Genomic DNA, 20,399 nt, shown 5'->3' on the forward strand with positions numbered 1-20,399 from the left:
ATCTTTCCCCAGACAGTAAACTTACCTTTACTGAAGATGTTTATTTTGACAATAATATTTGACAAATTAAATGGCAAATTAACTTAAGAGATGTAAGGAAAAATCTCTGAGAAACACGTGCATCAGACTGTTCCAAGAGAACTTTTCTGAGCTTCTGTATTTGTGACTAAATATACTATTTACCTCTAAGTTACACACAAGAGGATTAACTAAGTCACATTGCCTTCAGAGCAACACAAACATTCTTGATAGATAGTTTGGCTTTGAATATATACAAATTCTAACCCAAACACGTATTAGTCTGCCTCAGGCAATACTTGAAAAAGTTTTTAAAACCAAACAAAAAAATACCCCAAGACCAAAAAAAAAAAAAAAGTTTTCCTGAACGCAAGCAGGTCCAAACAAAATGGGAATAATTAAATGTTGAGACATTGCTACAAAAATTTTCAAAAGTCAAGTGGAACACAACAGACTGACACTCTTACAAATGGGACAGAATTGCAAGCCACAGGAAAGAAGCAATTCAGAGAGCTTAAAGGAGAACAGGATACAAATTTCAGATTTTAATGGGGAAAAATTTCTACGACAGAACAAATTTCAGACTTACATATGACATATATGAAACTAATCATATACATGAGACAAATAAAAAGGAGGCTGCATACAGATATTAACTAAAAAGAACCTCTACTGCTGATTCCTATGTGCCATTATCTGTGTTCTATTTAATTGTACATATTTTCCTCAAACTGAGACATTGCAAATGTTTTTAGAAACCGCTACAGGGTTAAAGAGGACCTACTGTAACGAATGCTTTTCCTATCGAAAGTGCAAGGAACATAGATGCACTGTGATTTCTTTCCTTGGAATTTGTTTTCAGATCCTAAGAATCTTTAAGGCTTAATACTGATTTCTAAAACAAGATTTTAAGGTTTTCTGCAATATCAGAACATTTACAGTATAAATAAAGCAAGCAACTTAGCTTTACTTAACTTTCAGTTGGTGTATGAAATTTACCACATTTTTAAAAATTAAATTCTTCTGAATCAATACCTTGATACTTCAGTTAATATTTAACAGTTAACAATTAAGCACGTTTTTATAACACTAACTTCTAATGCTGGTTTCATAGAAACCTGGATACTATATACATATACACACACCTATATTCAAATATATACCTACATTAAAAATCAACAGGTAACTTGAAAACAGTAATTAAAAGAAGTCTAATGGTACGAGCACTGTTTAACTTCAAACATGTAGTATTCTTCATACAGTTTCAATCACATTCTATTCAACATGTGTTTCACTCGTGACTTTAAGAAGTTTTTTCTTAACGTTAACCTAACTGATTTCATTTTCAAGTGCTCATTTGAATACTGCAAATAAACAAGGAAGCCAAGCTGCTACAGTTCATTTCTAATTATAACCTTTCTTATTGTTTATGAAACAATTTCCCCTGCCACCACCCTAAACATTATCGAAGGGGAAAGGTTGATTAAATGTCACACTGCATCACTCAAAACCAGCAAAAGCAACTACACACTTCTTACTTTCCTGCTAAGTGTTGTTTCCTTTCCTTTGTTCAGGAATAGCTATCAGGTCATACGTTTGATAAGATTTTAAACAGAAAAAGAGATAGGGCTTTTAGTTTCAGTCTCCACTTTACTTCAAAGGATGATGCTGAGAAAATTTCTTTCAAATACTGCTTCCAAATATGGAAAACACTTGTGCACTGACATTATCAGGTCTCTGTCATCTGATATGTGTTGGGACAATGAATCATGCAGAACCCTCCATTGACCTTCTTTCAATGTGTCTAGATAAAAGGATGAAAATTAGAATCCATCTCCTTGCAGTGCCACGAGTTATAAATGTACTTTATAGGGCTCATTATCCAAACTAATGGACTAAGGGCGACATCCTTGAAATGGACTTACCAGCACTGACAAAGCCAGTATGCAATATTTCAAGAAAGATATGTAAATTACTATGTTTGCTATATCTTTTTATTACAGATGTGTAAATTTCCATTTATCACATCTTTTCCATTTTTGAGACAGGATTATGTAATTGGAAACATATGTAAAGTGTGATCAACATAAAACGTCTACCATTATTATTAATGCATTCCATGTAATTTAAAATACTTTAAATTTTATCAGATGTACCCAAAAAGTGACCTACAATAAACATGGAGAAAATAAACAACAAAAAGAAAAATAATTATCATGCATACATTCAGTGTGCTTTTTCCTCAACCTAAAGAATACGATGTGGTTTTTATTTTCTAGCAGAGCATCAGAGTTGTATCAAGAACATGGGATTTTCTGCATACAGATTAAAAGAGCAGACCTAATCTGATACAATAAGTAAAAAATAGAAAATTTCAAGTGGATTACCAAAACCTTACAATAGGTACATCTAAAAAGTTTTTATACTTTCACACTGTCTTCCCTGAATCTTATTTTCATAAACTATAAAAGGGGCTATAGTAACACGATAAAAATAACTGTATAGTTGGGGATGAAATCGACTGTCCTCTGTATACAGGGTTATGGATAGTAAAAAAGTAAAAAGCAATTCAACTAGATACTGAATGTGTTCCTCTTTTCTTGTGCTGGAGGGAATGTTAGCCATGTCTAGAAAGGAGTTGGAATAAACTTTGGTGATATTTAGGGACTTTAAACACAAAAAAATCAAGGCTGTAGCTCAAAGTATAAATTTTCCTTACATGCACTAAAGCAAGTATATGAAAAACAGTGAAAAAATAACTGCACAAAGATCTTAATGAAGTCTAGAAGCCTATGGAAGATGGTTATAAAATAGTAATAAACAGTGCACAGTTTGATTAAATTTCTACTGTTGTGAGTTCAACCTATTTGTAACCAAGATAAGCTGTCTCTGAAACTACAGCCAGCTGTAGTGACAACGAGATACGAATTTGTCTATTACCGATTACTATTAATGGCCTGTTGACTTAAAAGCTCGGTAACTCATAAATACCCTCATTAACAATTTGATAGCTGATTTTTATTAGGCAAAACACTGAAGCCCAAAGTCAAGAGGAAATCAGAGCTAGTGCAGGGAGGGAATACACAGTAAGGAAAGAGGTAACATGAAGAAGGGAAAGGAAATAGTGATGATCTTAGAAATGAACTGGATAGCTTGCTAAGTAACACTCTAAGGAAAGGACTTAGCAAGTAAAAGCAGTATTGCATTCAGGTGACAGAAAAGAACATAAAGAGAAAAAAACTGAATGAAAACATATACCTGGGTCAAAAAACCTGAGATTTTGATTGACACTTTTGCTATGGTGAAGAGGATGTTTGAGACTTTAAATTATTAGGGGGAAAAAGAGACTATTATATGATATTTCTTTCATTGCTGAAAATACTTTTTTAAAAACATATTTTGACATAGGCTGCATTATTTTCATCATCTCAAAGGTGTCAGAAACTTCCCTTCTCTTCTATACATAGTTTTTTTGTTTACTTTTATTTTGATGTATAAATGCTACTTGGTAAAGTACTTCCTTTGAAACTATAGGAGACCTAAAAAGAGAGGAGAGAAGCAAGGAGGCAGGCAGCTCCAAGGAAAAGGCAGGTGACTGGGCTTGGGAAGCTGGATGTGTTGTGCTGCTTCACATTCAGCAGCAGATAATGGCAATGACCAACATTTTTGGAATAATGAAAGTCTGGTAAAAATATTTCAGCAATTCTACACCTCAAAAATCTATCCTTCGGTTTTCATTTAGTGAAAAATGGCATAAATGAACCACTACAGCAGCCTAATAGCCTAAAAAAACCCACTTGAAACCTGTCTGGAACCCTGATGAACCTACTAGATCCAAAACATAAAAGCAGGTTAAAGAAAAAGCAGCACTCCCCCTTTTTTAGAATACATATAACCTTGACAAAGGAAACATTAATTTCAAAGGTCTTCAGAATGTGCAAAGGAAGCTGGAAACTGGGAAACCAGCGCCACTGACCAGTTAAGATCTCCACAGAGTGGTGTTTGGAAGTTTTTAACAACTAGGAGCTTTGTTGCTCTGAAAAAGCAAGTTAACTACTGTGACATTGTTGGAAAATAAAGCTCCCTATCAAAAAAGTTCCAATATTACTGTTAAAACTCCTACAGTTTATGAAAGGGGCATAATTTCATTTGCATATGAATCAGGCATGTAAGCCAACACCACACATGATGAAATGCTATCACAGTTGCATCTCAAAGTCTAAACTAAGCAGTGAACTTCAGAAACTTATGGAACTGCCAAAGACAAAATCTGCTGTTTACAGAATTTCAGGAAAAACAGATGCTACTTGACCATATCACGACAAATCTACCTACAAGTACCATACTCAAAGAATCAAATGTGCAGTGCAACTGGAAAGTAAACACATTACACCGATCATTGAACTATTAATTTTCCTAATAAAATGGTATTATGTATTTTCTAGCTTAATTTTCAAAACTTTCTACAGAACATTTTTAACTTTTCAATTACAGAAACTAAGTTGAAAACAGACTCTTTAAGAGAGCCAAAGTCTGCAGTTAGACTAATAACTGATAGAATGTATGTAAGAGAAACCATGACAATTTACAGAGGTGTGAAAAATGCCACTATGGAAAAAACTGGGTTGATTTTTCTTAGTTTAACTTTAAACCCGCCTACAGGCCTGATATTGTCGTAAAAGAATTTATCCTAGGATAAGAGGGCAGCATAGTTTATGACAACAATCTACCTAAAAACTCATTAAAGTCTTTTCTCTTGGAGTGACATGCATTATCAGCAAAGATTAATCTGATGAGTCTTTAGGTGAGCTCCATTTTTAAAAATGCAATAACAGAGGGCTTTGTTGTCATCTGATGAAAATCAATTAGAGTAGGTAAGGCCACAAGGAAAACTAACATCACTCATCACCAGCCCCCCGGCAGCTGAAATGATTTGTCTTCCAAGCTTGGGTGATCAGGAGCTGTAGTAATATCACAGGAAAATTAATTTAGTTTCTATATTCTAGACCCACTTTCCTTGTTCTGGAGGACCTATACACAAATTACTTTTAATCAAGGTTGATGTGTTATTAATACCAAGGAGGATCTTTGAAGAATCATTTTTTTTTTTAAATTGACTTAACACATTTTTCATCTGCATTTTGTATATAAACAGAAGGTTACTTATATTACCCTTACCGTCCAGATTCTTTGTCCACTACAAGGCACTGCACAGAATGGCGAAGACAATAGATACCACCAAACACAGCGCACATCCTAGAAACATGTTAAGAAAAAAATAAAGGTTACTCCTGCCATGACTAATTGTAATCAATGTGACTGTGTCATAAGCAAGGCAAAGGACTGTGCATGTTGTAGTACATTTTTAACGACACGTCTTAATCTCTGAATCAGACAATCAAGAAACAATCAAAATAAAAGCATGTCATTTAGTTTTTCTAAAAGATGTTAACTTTTTGTATTAGCATTTATCTTATCCTCTAAATTTTTATACTATGGAAAGCACCTATTTACTGAAGATACATAGAATATCTACTGATATCCTGACCACACTACATTGCACATGGTGTACAGTAAGAATGTAAGAACACACGATAACCATACTGACCTCCTACTAGAATACTAAGTGTGATTCAGAAGTTATTTCTCTACTCTTACAAAATGTACAGTGGGAACTTCATTGACTACAAGCAGCTCCACTTTTGAGGGTATTGAGAAGTGCCCCAACAGAATGAAGACTTCTTACAATCTAAAGATGACCTCTTGGAAACAGCGATTCCTCCAGGTTCTGCCTATGTTATGACATAGTTGCTTAAGACAGTCTGTGCATGGACTGATGATAAAAAAAAAAAAAAAAAGGAACCAGCTTCAGGTCAGTTTTTCAAAAGCTGAAGGATACCAAGCTCTTTAGCAGTCTTCCACTTACAAACAAAACCCAGTATCTAAACCAAAGAAAATGATGCTACCCAAACAGTAAGCCAATATTGCAACTCATCTGTTTTTGAGATTCAGAATGTCAAGAAATTAGATTATGACATTTAAATATGAGGGACTCCATGTGAAGTCAGCCCATTGCAAAATTTCATCACTAGCCAGGCTGTTTTGTCACCCCCTTAAAGATATCTCTGACTAAAACTCTTCACCAGATGAATCTGTCCTATGCACAAAGTCAGACCACTCTCCCCTAAAGCTGCACAGTAAAAGTTCAGTTGGTCTGGTGACAACGCAATCCCAGGTTAATCCCTGCAACTAACTTCCTATATCTGCCAAAAGCCAGCCTTGATCTCTGGGGATTACACTTTTCCATTGATTTGATGGTAAATTAATTCACATGGTAATTAATCATGGTAAATTTATTCACAAAAAAATGGAAGTTTAGTTTCTGCAAGTGATGCCTAAAATTAACCGTGAATGAAGATAAACTGCAGTCAATTTTTTGTTTACCGTGCATTATTTCAGAAGCATTCTTACTATTATAATAATACAAAATGCAGAGGATGAAGTTCTCTAGAACATCTAGAACAGATGTGTCTGATCCCTTACAATAAAATTTGACGTTAGGACTGTTTGTCATGTCTGACCTATCTTGGGAATCTTTAATGTATTTTGAAAAGAATATATTTATTTATTTATTTAAGACTCCCCATTGGTTCGTTGTTGTGGTTTAACTCCAGCTGGGAATTAAGCACCATACAGCCGCTCACGCACTCTGCCCCCATGGGTGGGATGGAGGAGAGAATGGGAAGGGTAAAAGTGAGAAAACTCATGGGTTGAGACAAGAACAGTTTCATAATTGAAATAAAATAAAACATGATGATGATGATAACGATGACAAAAAAAAAAAAAAAAAAAAAGAAGATAACAGGAAGAGAGAAATAAACCCCAAGAAAAACAAGTGATGCAAATGAAAAACAATTGACCATTGACCGATGCCCAGCCAGTCCCAGAGCAGTGATTGCCACCCCCCCAAGCTAACTCCCTCCAGATTTATGTGCTGACCATGACGTCATATGGTATGGAATATCCCTCGGGTCAGTTGGGGTCCACTGTCCCGGCTGTGTCCCCTCCCAACTCCTTGTGCATCCCCAGCCTCCTCGCTGGTGGAGTGGGGTGAGAAGCACAAAAGGCCTTGGCTCTGCTCAGCAGGAACGAAAGCGTCTCTGTGTTATCAACGCTGTTTTCAGCAAAAATTCAAACCATAGCCCTGTATCAGCTACTATGAAGCAAATTAACTCTCTCCCAGCCAAACCAGGACATTCATTCAGATCAATCAGCTATCCCTGACCTCTTCTCATGTATGCTGAAGAGAACAAATAATTTGCATATTGATAAAAACCGCATCTCCTTTTCTCAGAGAGAACTGCTCTGTCAGAGACAACTGTGGAATGCTATCAAGTGACATTAGACAATTCTTCCTTTGCCGTACAAGTTAAATACACCTGTATTCTTCTTGTGATACCTATTATTCAAAAGTAAATAGCCTCTTACAAGTAAATCATAAACCAGTCTGTAACACATTCAATATAGTGACACCCTGTTCCATTTTACTATACCGGAGAAGGAAACAGTTTTCTGAGTTCCTGCTAGTCAGCTGAGCTTCGGTGTGACCCAGCCATTCAATGTTCAGCTCACAGATGAAAGACAGAGCTGAAACTGGGAGGGCATAAAAATTTGAAATTACACCTGACATTTCATTAACAGAGTCTGCCTAGGTACTGTATTTAAAATAAAGGTAGAGTTTACACTGTAATTTAACAGATTAGTGTGACTACATTTCCAATACTTGACTAGCATTAGCTAGGCATTGGACTAGCCAAAGCAAACAATAAGTGAAAGGCAGCCTGGTTGGTGGAACATAGTTCTCCCAGATTTCTGAGATAAAAGCAGGCTTTTCCTGGTTTACAAACAGGTTTTGGTGGTTTTGTTTTGGGTTTTTTGGGTTTTGGGGTTTTTTTGTGTTTTTGGGGGTTTTTTTGTTGGTTTTGTTAAAGAGCTTTAGGTATCTGTTCATAGATGATGAACTTGAAAAGACAACTTTAATTTTGCAAACCTGACTTCCTGAAATGGAATCCATATTGACATTCAAAAGTCCCATTAGACAGTTCAAAGACAGTAGCACAACATCTCTTAACCTGCATGAATGACGCAGCACAGCAAATAGCTGAAGTGTGTTACCAACTCACATCTCTTCTGAGTTGCACTCCAAAAGGCAGCAGTCTAAGAAAACATCAGCAGTATCACTACTGGTTCAATCAGCTCCCTAGAGACACCTCTTCTACCCACACAAAAGCAGGGAGAATATATACACCATGTTGAATCCCAACCTTGGTTGCCTGGAGATTGCTGGAGATGACACAAAGGTTAAACATCCACTGAAGAATTATTATAGAGCCTTGAGCTACAGGCTTATTATCTCTAATGCTGCAATCAATGGCTTCTTGCCTGACAACGCATGTATTAAGATCTTTCAAACCAACTCAGATGAATTTATTTCATATGTTGTACAGAAGAACAGCACTATTAACCTAACTAGAACTGAGATTCTTTTGTTAAAAACTATAAATTGTTATCTTTTTCTTTGACTTCAACCACAGTCAAGGCCTTTTTGATATATGCACTTTATTTTTCTAGTGTGCTTTGAAAGAACTTTGCTGCTTGGCTGTGCAAAAATGTGAATTACTTATTTTCAGGACTAGCCTGCTATCCACTGGAGGATGACCTGTTTTCATAGTAGGCCAGAGGAAAACTTCTCTTTTTAAATGAAAATGGAAAGGAATTTTGATTGTGTTGTGTTAAACAATTACAAAGAGCCAAAATATCTATTAAAAAAGCCGAGCATGAAAAATGACATTAGGAAGAATTTGCCAAAATTATTTAAACATAGAAATTGAAATATTAAACTAAATGGCATCCCAATAATTTATGACAAAGTAAAATCGTTGTGCTAACATTACTTTCATACAATAGGCTATTCAAGATGATTTGACTGTACTTCAAGTACAAGGCAACTCTTTGATACCATTAACCCTAAGTGACAGACATTTAAACTGATATTACTCTAATTAACTGGCAACTGCCTACACCAATAATTCAAGTTTTGCTGAAAGATAGCAACAACACTGTACTCAACTTCAACTTTGCCCTGGTGACATCAAATGATATTACAGCTAAATTAACAGTTGTGAAAATTTTTGGCCTGGTAGGCCTCCATCATACACAGCCTTTAAATGCCATTTCAGTTCTCATCAAGGCAGGAATCAGCAGTTATAATTTTTAATATGGCTGTGAAACAATAGGACATATTAAAAGCTGAATTTTTGACAGCACATTCGTGATGATTTATGAGTTTGTATATAATCTGATTATTCTATTAATTTTACTGATTACTGATTCAGCTAATACAGTGAAGGTCACTTACAAAATAAATCTTCATTACATTTCACAGAAAGTAACTGCCTCCAACTAGTTGTTTTCTTTAATTAAACACTAATGTAACAAGAGAGAAAATAGGCTTCAGGGTTGCTGCATCTGTTGCTACAAGAGGAGTTTACTGCTTTGATGTAATGCTCTCCGATATTAATTGAATAAAAATAGAATGTCTCTCCATCTGACATCTTGATTTTCAACGCAGAGAAACCATAAACACCCTTAAATTACAGACTTACCCTTAGCTCACTCTGAAACTACATAAAAGAATTGGAAAACCATATCACATAGTTTCACACAAAAAAAGAGTAGTTTTTATTTCTAGCATATAGTTTATCTTCTGCTCTCTCAAATGCATGGAGTGATTAATTAAAAAATTGAGTTTTTTTCTCCCCAACTGTATTCTATAGCAAAAACTATTTACTTCGCTCCTTAAAGATGAATACTGCACGTACAGCACAGCAAGCTCTGGAGAAAGATCAAAGAAAAACATGCCAAGTGCTGAATTAATGAATTGTCCTCATTCAATTTATTTTTACCCACAGAGAAAGCTGTGACCTGGTTCTTATGTTAAATTCTGTTTCCTGAAAGGTCCCTAGAACTTCAGCAATACTTTCCTACAATATTGTTGTATGTTCTAAAAACATTAAAAAAGGAAAATACAGACAAATCAAACAAATAAAATGGCTATAGTTAAAAAAAATAGTTCATTTACCCAACACAGAGTTCCCATATAAAAAGTCAAATGTCATTTTGTGCACCCACCTGGATGAAGACAAAAAAAAAACCAAACAAACAGCAGCACCAAAGGAGCAAAAAAAAAAAAAAGTAGCCGAGTCAAATGTAATTTTAAAATTAAGGAATCGCTCCTTTTTATTGTATGGGATTTAAACTGCTATATAAATATACATTCACCTACTGTGAAGAGGTCTAGTAGAACATATAAAATATTTGACAGCAAAATAGGTAACAACAAAACCCGGTGTACTTGATTTTGTTTAGATCACAAAGCTCAAGAATCTGAGTAACACACCTACTTATCACTTACCCTAAGGTGCATCAGACCTTCTGTGCACTTTTATCCATCATTACAAAATAGGGATGGTTTAAGTCTACTTCATCCGAGTCTGGCAAGGATTAATATTTATTGTTCATGGCATCTGAATGGTCAAGTCTGTACTGAAGTGCAACTATTTCAAGAGTTTTAACATTTGAGTTCCTCTTACGTGTTGTGCAAGTTCAGGGGTTTGGAAAGTCGATGCTGCCTTTTATGGGCTCAAGATTCCAATTCTGTTTTCTGAAACTCAAATGTTAGAGGACATTGCAATAAAAATCTTAGTTCATCATACATTTTTATGTTCCTAGACTTCCAGTCTTGCTTCATGTACGTGTAGATTTATTAAGCCGTTTCTAAAACCTGAGAAAGTTCCGTCGACAAAAACAAGACCACATTCAAGCTCTGTTTCCACTTAAACTGTTAGTAATCTAAGCAACTGCAGTTTTAGCAAGCTTATTACTAATACAAGAGCCATGTTACTAATGACTCTTGTGGGAGAAGTTGTTTCGAGAGTTTAAGGGTGCTGGAAAAGTAGCTTAGTTGTATCCATTAATAAATACCGAAAATAAAGACACCAGTTTATCCAATAATGCGCTTGAAAGTCATCAGCACTACAGAAATTTTCTGTAATTATACACACTTGTTAGCGATCCTCTTGTCCAACTGTTCACCTATGAAACTAATTTCCCATCTTCCACATTTAAAATAACTCGAGAACAAAGATCCTCATTTCAGTTAGGATAACTGCAGAAAAAAGTGCTAACACACATGTGCATCATGTTTTACAAAATCCTGCTTTGGAACAGCAACTGCTTAGCTTAAAGTCATTTCCAAAAGCAAAAGTCTACTAGTGTCTACAGTTAGTGCTGCACTTCAGAAGAGTTTCAGTTCAGCACCAACCTCATATGGGCTACATAAATGTGGCCAGTTCTGCCTCTGCATGCCTCAAGCGTTACATAGGCTGATCTGCTGCACACAGCTGCTGATTCAACAGAGGTGACATTCTCTTTTCTGCTACATCCTTACTTTTTGCACAAGGAAAATTCGTAGAAGTAACATTTGCCGGATTAGACCTGCAATTTGCAGAACATACAACCCACCCAACTTCAGTTTCTTGTAGGCTCCTACTGCTGGTGAATAAGAAAAAAGGATGCTAACTTCATGAGAGGTACACAGGGATGAGATACCCTTGAGAACAATCCTCTGTACAACAGGAAATAAAAGAACCTCTGCAGGAAATAAAAGAAATTTAGCATACAAGGATTTTGAAAGTAAAGTATTTTCTGTAAGATTAATCTGATTTCTTGGTTCATGAGAAAAGAAGTTAAATGTGACAACCTACAACTGGAAACACTTAGGGGGGAAAAATACCTGTGCAAGAAGTAGATCTTCCAATGCTCATGGAAGAAGAAAAACCCAAGTTTGACCATGAACTCTTGAGGACTAGGTTACTGCATGGTAACAGGTCTCTTAATCAAATAAATTAAAAAATAATCAGATTTGTGTCAAATTTTAGATTCGCTCTCTTGAACACAACTGCTCTTTCCAGCGGAAGTGTTTTGTGGTGTTTTGTTTGTTTGTTGTGGGGGTTTTTTTGTTTGGGTTTTGTTTTTTTTTTCTTTTAAATAAAGAGTCTGGGATTTAGCCTTCTTAAATAAAGTGTTTAGAAAGAATGGTAATTTGCTTTAAAGTTTACCAAATCAACCCAACAAGTTATTTACAAGAAAATCTCAGGAGGAGTGAAAATGTTTAAGATTTTAGGAAACAGTTATAAGTCACAAGGAATCATGAAAATTTATCTGGGTAAGAGTACAGCCAGAAAAAAATAATGTAAAACTATTAAGGGAAAAGCATTGTCACTTGCTGAAGCAAAAAGGGGTATTAGTAAGTTCTGTTTTAGAATAAATTTATTGTGCTTCCAGAAACTGCAAAGTAAATCCAAACACTGTTCAAAGATGACAACTGATATGATGAAATACGAGGCTACTGTCTTCTCAGCAAAAGTTCAAAATTTGAGGTAAAGAATTTGAGGCAAAGAATTTGAGACTAGGTCTAAAGTAAGTAGTTCCAGAGCCATGAAATTTTGTCAAGATTGTGAACAGTCATAATCACAATGTAAAAAGTGCTGTTCCTTAAAATAATGGCAATGTTAACCCTAAATAGTTTGTTCAACAAATTTACTCAGTACACTTGCATTTCACTTTACAAAATTATCGAAAATCAGACCTCAAAGCAAAGCTGGTAGAAAATTAATTTGCACTGAAGCTGCATGGTGTACCCTTGAGTTTTCAAGAGACCTGAACTAGAGGATAAGCCACATTTTAACCGTATTGAAGCTGTACTAGCATAGTTGCTTAAGAAAAGTTTACTAGAATTTGAACAAAAAGCCGCTTAATAGTGGCTTATTAAATGTAAGAATTAAATAAACATTTTTCAAGGATACTGGAAGTAACACTACTTTTTAGTGAATCTAGGTTAAGAATCATTCTCTGGGATGCTAAACTCAAGAAACAGATGATTTACATCAAAGTAAGGTGAGGATCCATCAGGCAACATATTCAACTATTTAACTAGCAAGTCTCCTAGAAATTATGGCTAAAGAATTGTGGAAATTGTAAGAAATTACTACACAGCTGGAGAAAAAAAAAAAATGTCTGTGGTTTCTGTATTACTGCGATGGCAGTTAACTACAAACGCACTCTGAAGACTGATCTCTACAGAAGGTGGAACTATGAGACCCGCCTGGGTCTAAGTTCTATCGACCTTGTAAGAGAAGAAGCTGTTCCTTGCACAATGTCATTAAGCTGTAATTATACAACAGCTCTGCCCTCAAAGAGGAGGTTGGGAGATGAGGACCGTAGGGCAGAGACACAAAAACCAAGTGACTAGAAACCAGTCACTAAGCATTAGCTCATCTATAAAATCCACTTATGTGTTCTCTGCCTCCAGAAAAGACATAAAAATTCAAGTTATCTTAATCCTCAATGAAATTCAAGGACTATTTTACTAATTCAGTAATGTTTTGGAAGCTACCTTTCTCTGTCTTCTAGTTTAATGAAAAAGGACTCTGCTAAACTACATTTACATTTACATCCCAGATTTGCTCCAATAATAAACATACATGTCATTTCCATAGATCTTCTGATAATGCTGTAACATATTTGTATGTCTGAGTTGTAATTCTCACGAAGGATATAAGCCAGAATTTGCACACCCCCACACAAGCGGAGAGTAATTTACTTGTTAAGAGAAAATACCGAATAATATATTAGATGTATTTCCTTCATATTATCATTGTCTTGTTAAAGCAAGTAATTACTGAAACATCATCTCATTTCAAATAATTACTGAAACATCATCATCAACAGCATTTGTATTTTGCACTTTTAAGTTCCAAATGTGTTTGTAAAATGAAGCAAGAAGATCAAGAATGAGAGTAAGACAATGGAAGCTATTTTCAGCCTTCTTTAATATGTAATGTTACATTTATTTTTCCTATACCAGAGGGTATATTCTAACCCCTATAATACAATTTCTTGACTGAAAACTTTTCCATGTCTAGTTAGGGATTTGAAATCGATATGCTCCGACAATATTTGTATTATTCAGAGCACCCCATGTGATATATTCTAATGGTTGAAGGCCTTTACGAGGTCTAAACTTCTGAAGAACACTATTTCTAGTCAGTGAAATAATAAGCAGAAAAGCACTCATATCTGTAGGTAAGTTTTTAAACTAAGAACTGACAAGTACCTCGCTGAGGAGAAAGATAAAATCTAAAATGGGAAGGTATTTTCAAAGTTTCATACCCTTGGAATGCATTTCACAACAAAGGTTATTTCCAAATTAAAAGTCTCTCCCTGTCAAATTCTGAGAAGTAATGTGGGCAAGGACACAAAAGCATTCCATAGCTTTATTAACGACAATGCTCACTGATCTGTGAATAACCTGGAAAAAAATGAAGATTATTGAGTTACTTTACCAATCTATCCATCCATCACTAGCGAACAGGTCTCAGAATGATGGATTATCTCACTTCCCTGATGTTTATCCCAAGAAAGAGTTTCTCCTTAGAGGGAAAAACAAACAACTGATCCTACAAACAATGATGCTAACTGCCCTTGCCCATTTTGCATTCATGTGCCAACAAAGTGAGGAGAAATATATTAAGTTTGTTTTTAAAAGCCAAACTACATCAAAAGTTTTATTATTTGGCTGAATTGCAAGTGAAAATAATTCAGAAGAAAGCAGCATTGCAGCTACTCGCACTATTCAGTATTTTAGTAAAAACCAAGTAATACTGACAAGTCGTCAGTAGTTTCAAAATAAATTTTCAGGTCCAAAGAAATGGAATAATCTTAAGTGATAAGAGATCTATAAATATGAAAATTATGTATTTTGAAATGTAAGACTGAACTCTCAGATATAGCCTATGTTTTTTTAAATCACTTCTGATTCTTTCACACTTGCACAGAATTGCACACGTCATATCTGATCGTCACAAGGAATTAACACTGAATCTCTCATTAACATGCCAAATCATACAATTAACATACAGAAAAGTTAAGCATATTGCTTCCACGTAGAGACATGATACTCATGCATAGATTCAAATGAAAAAGATGTTGCACCAAATTTTTAAAATATCGACTCTAAGTGCTTATTACAGTCAGGTCTCCTAAAGTCCAGTCTTGATTTCAGAATACTAAAACCTTCCTAGAAATTAACAGGGAATAATTGGAAACGTTAAAGTACCCGAGACTACCTCAGAAGCTTCGACATTTATAGCAGATAATAGCTCAAATGTAAGGGTAAAAACTGATTATGCGTTTTTGAAATATATACAGAAACCTTCCAAATCAATCACACTATCCATCATATCTCAGCCTGGACTCTTAATCTTCTTGTAAATATAGGGATTGAAAGAGATGAACCATCTTAATCAAATCTTTCCTCCATCACAAAATTACTACTGTCAGTGGCACTGACACAAAAATGACTAAGTTCAGCCAGAATCTGTAACAACTACTAAAAAAAAGGTTACATTGTCCACCAAATACATACATGACATGAAAGTTGAAAGCCTATTTATAGGAAATGCAAGTCATTACCTGACTACCCATAAAAGTCAGTGAATCACTAATTACTATGGCAAAGCAGCCGAAGATGTTCTATCACCTCAGCACCTACTACCATGACCATATCTGTCAATTCTTGGATGATTCTTTGCTAACAGAAAGAAGACACGATGTGTCATCCCCTGGAACCTCTATGAGATGACAGGTGGTGAGGAAAAAAACCACACTACTACTACTACTCAAAAAGTCTTGTTTCCATTTGGATGCTCCTATTTGCAAGAGTCCAGAAAAAAGAATCTGAAACAGAACTGAAACTACACACAGTCTCTCCCAAAATTCAGAGTGTTCACAAAGAAATCACTGAGAAAAATCAACAGAAGTGAGGCCACAACCTACAACTGACTTCTCAGCTGTCATTTAGTAAACACTGCTAGTGGGTGAAGAGAATCACAACTGAAAGACTTCCTCTCAAAGGAAAACTGAAAATAACAGGCATATTTCACTGAAGTGAACTGTGAGAGTGAACTATATGAAACAGTATTTGTAAATCAGCACTTCCAAACACTCCTCAAAGCCGTAAAAACCTTCAAAAGTTTTTGCTTCTGAAAAAGTGGAAGGAAAGCAAAGGAGTTTCAAGTTGCAAAAGAGGGATTTTATACAACATGCAAAAGCAAGTACCTCCTCATACTTGACAACTATTTCCGATTTTTAGGTCGAATTTCTTCCCCCCCCGCCACTTACAAAGGAAAATCTGGAAGCTGACAATTTTAACATCAACGTCCTACATCAGAAAATATTTGGGGTATTTCCTAATGATTTTTAAAAATAGAAAACAAAGTCAAAATCACACTAAATATTCTAAATGTTGTATCACTAAGACTTTACAGTTTACAATGATGCCCAATTACAGTTTTTCTTTAGTGACATTTTTTCAGGAAAATGAAAGCTGTATTACAGATTTGCAATGAACATGTTAACAGCAAACTGCAAAGCATATATTGATTTCCCTACCTACCTTACATATTGAAGTTTTAGCGTCTTATGTTTACTATACCAAATGTAAAGCCTTTGCTTTGATTTGCCTCAAGAATGAGGTATCGGTACATTTATTTTTACTAAGCACAATACTACTAGTACTTCATTGGAAAGGAGAGACATAATGGTTTCATACTAAGAAGTTTGAACCAAAGGAAGCTGTTATACAGGCCAGTAAAGTTTTGCTGCTTGTCAGCTCAGAATAGCATGAGGCTTCCAATGACCTTCCTTGTACCACGACTCCAATTTATGGAGATAGAATTCTCACATCTGTACCTCGACATATTGGGAGGTACATTACAGTGATATAAAAGTTTAATTTTCTCTCCTAAACCATACCTGTTTAAACCAATAAAGAACTAACACCGCTTTTACTCACTCAAGTGTTGTCAGTAGTTATAAAACGTACTGTTTATGCAGAATTCATTTAGAATGCAAGGATGTGACTTACAAATGTCTTTGACTCATTCACATAAATATGCATGCATGCCATTTATAACAGTAGCCTTGATGAGAACACATAGTGTAACTGGCTGCAAGAAACGCTTAAGAGGTTTACATTAAAACAGAATATAGAACGGTGGTTAGAAATCACAGAACAGGTGACACCTTAATCTGATAACCTGGTGATAAAAACTGTAGGGTATGATGTATAGGTTGGGGCATTACCACTTCACTATACAGTCTGAACAGTATTCTTCGGATACTGCTCAGTTTTCGCAAGACATAATACCCAAGACAGACCACACATAAAAATTGCGATTAATCTCCAAAAAAATTGTGATTGCCTCCTAAATTGTTCACTTAAAAACAAAGACATTTAGACTTTAATTTGTATTAGGAATGTTTGTATTACAAACACTCTAAAGTATAATTACTTCTTGGTTTGACAGAGCAATTTGCTTCGATATTAAAATATTGTCCTTATTGTAAGACAATTCAGCAAAAAACCCTAAAATGCAGTAATCGATGGACATAAATAGAAAGTTCAGGCCATCTGAAGAATTCCTGTGATCACAGAATAATTTTCTGATACGAATATTTGTAAGACTTCTAGACGCCACTATTGCTAACTCTTGAAATACACTGATGTTACAGATCAAAAAATTACTTTGTTAATAGCCAGCACGTCCAAAGCCAAAGGGCTTTCAAGAATGCAAGAAAAAATACACTGAGAACCTATAGTGGAAAAAATGTAACTAAAATTCTAATTTCAATTTTAATTATTAAATTTACTTTTTTTTTTCCAAGTATTTGAAGCAAAAGGAGGTCTAACTGCAGAACTTGTGTTACTATGATGGCTCTGACAATATTGTCCACCAAAGAACAGACTGAGAAGAACAAAGCTGAGACTTTGCACCGATATTTAAATGAATGATATACAAATATATCACTCAAACAACAAAACGGCCTCACCATGCAATACTGCTTTTTTTAAAATACAGCTATTGTTTACTTCAGACCTTCAGGTTACCACATTAAAAACCCACTTAGAGCAGATGGAAAGGCTGTTTGCCAGCAAAAGAAAAGATTAAGAAAAACTCCCTCAGCCTTTCAAAAGCTAGTTGAACTGTTGGAAACAACTGAAAATTAAAACCGCCTACCCTTTGCACATGTATTCTTGATGGTCCCCAAAAGCAGCCATCAACAACAACTCTGCTAGAACGAGGATCCCTAGCACACCTCAGGAGTCACGCTAAAGACTACGTTATTGCCACGGTTCAAGTAAAGAGGTTGAAGTGGATGTTGTTTTATCGTGGAATCAATAGACGTTTTTTGTTTTAATTACTTTCTAGGGCTCAAGTAGTGGTGAACACATGGCTGCTGTTTAAGATGTTAAGAAATGTAACACTGCAGTCTGTATACGGCTCACTGTAACAGGGTTTCATAGTATCTTTTCTGCTGTTCAAGTCATAGGTGGAAGCTTGTGGTCTATACAGATCTACAAAATGATGCCAAATGAATAAGGATATGATTTCACATCAGCTGCACTGTTTGCGTAAGCCTGTGATGTAATAAAGTTGAAAGACTTACATAATTTTTTAATTTAATAATATACTGGACACGTGGCACAATTTTGCTTCTTTAAGAAAAATTCAGTTCATTATTAGATATCTATCTATGAACGGCAAATGCACTCTCAGCATTAATTGGTAACACACATGGAAATCACATCTCTTCCTGTAACTTCAGGAAGAGTAAACCACAAATTTTCTCAACCTACCAAAATGCACGGTCATCCTTTTGGACAGACATCACTCCAAGTCTCCTCCGTCAGTTTTAAAAAGGGATAGTTACGTATGAGTTAAATTATCTCTTTCTCATTTCTTAGCATTTATTACCATAAGTAGCCACCACAACAGCCAGCTATTACAAGTTGCGTTTGTAAGACAACAAAAATTGTTTCGCAGTATCAGAGTAGCATAATTTCCAACTTTTTTTTTTTTTTGGTGGTGGTGGGAATTTCACAGCTAATGAAAATTTAAAGCAAATAAAGTCAACATGAAATTGTTAACAGAATGATTCCTATTAAGTGACACCTATTAGCATTACGTTACCAAGGATTTCCTTTTTGGAAGATTCATATTAGAAAAGTGAAGCCTACCTGCAGAAGCACTGCGGAATCTCTCCTTGACCATACAGAGGAAACAAAAATGGTGTATTGCCATAGCGGCCAAGGCACTGAAGAAATTTTTTTGTTGCCTGAAGACCTTCAAGAGTGCTGCAATCAGTCTCTGAAACCATTGCAATAGAGTGAAGAATGAAGTGCTGCAAGCTGGGTGTCAGCTTCTGTGTTCTTAAGAACTGAGCAAATGTACTGCTCTCATAGTCTGAGGAAAAAGTAAATTTAGGTAAAGTGTATAGTATAACATTTGTATTTTCTCATATTCTTCAACTCAAACAACTACTTTTGTATTTAAATAATCAAAAGCAATTGAGTTTTTCAACAAACACCTTGCTGGAAATGGATAATCCAAGTCAATGAAAGTTAAAAAATTTACTCCCAGAAAGTGAGTTTTCTAAAACGACAGAAATATCATGCCACTAAAATATTTCACAAATAATGCAAACCCATTGACTGCTGGTCTCCAGCAGTCTAGAAAGCAGTATCTAAAGATGGTTTCATCTATTCTTTATGTCAGACTTGATCTAAACCCATTTCCCAATCACGTGAGAAAAGTGAGCAACTGCAGACAAAAATCCACTGAAGTGCATTGGGATGCTGTTTCCTGTAAATTACCCAAAATACTATACCTGAAGGACAGCCATTCAAGAATAGTACTGCTGAATCCATGCTGATACGGTTAGAGGGTATATTTATGTGCAGAGAAGCCATTCATACAGTGTCTTAATCCAAAGATGAGAAGGCGCAGTATTTATTTCAAGTTGATAACTTGCTCACAACAAACAAGTATGGATGAGACCCAAAGACGCCAGGGATGAGGAAGCCTATCTCCCCTTTCCATTAATACCACTACTCACACATTTTGAAATTCAAAGAAACACCAGTCTTTCAGGAGATGTTTAATGCAAGTGTTGCATGTCACTGATAGACCTCTGAAAAACTTTAGCTATCTTAATAACTAAATGAAGTTTTTTTCCAGGAAAAGACTGTATTTGAGCAATAGCATACTTTCACACTATGCAGAAATCTGCTCTTAAGCTTATTTGAGTCATGGATAAATTCACAGGTAATTCAGAAACACTTCCATCAATGCTGAGGCTAGTAGTATCAAGCTATATAGTCTGTTCAAGATTCAACCACTGTTTTATTACAAATGTAT

The 20,399-nt window shown here is 35.3% G+C and overlaps 1 protein-coding gene across 1 annotated transcript in view; it reads right to left on the minus strand.

Annotated features, from left to right (window-relative positions):
• Positions 1 to 20,399, minus strand: part of CHM (CHM Rab escort protein) — a 69,562-nt gene that overhangs the window by 17,827 nt on the left and 31,336 nt on the right. The window contains exons 8-9 of the mRNA XM_075763074.1: positions 19,220 to 19,445; positions 5,197 to 5,274 (exon numbers count right to left, since the gene is read on the minus strand). Of these exons, the coding sequence (XP_075619189.1) occupies positions 5,197 to 5,274; positions 19,220 to 19,445 (304 nt within the window). The remainder of the gene's footprint in view (positions 1 to 5,196; positions 5,275 to 19,219; positions 19,446 to 20,399) is intronic.

This window comes from Balearica regulorum, chromosome 11, assembly GCF_011004875.1.
Source record: "Balearica regulorum gibbericeps isolate bBalReg1 chromosome 11, bBalReg1.pri, whole genome shotgun sequence".
In the NCBI taxonomy this organism is placed as follows: Eukaryota; Metazoa; Chordata; class Aves; order Gruiformes; family Gruidae; genus Balearica; species Balearica regulorum.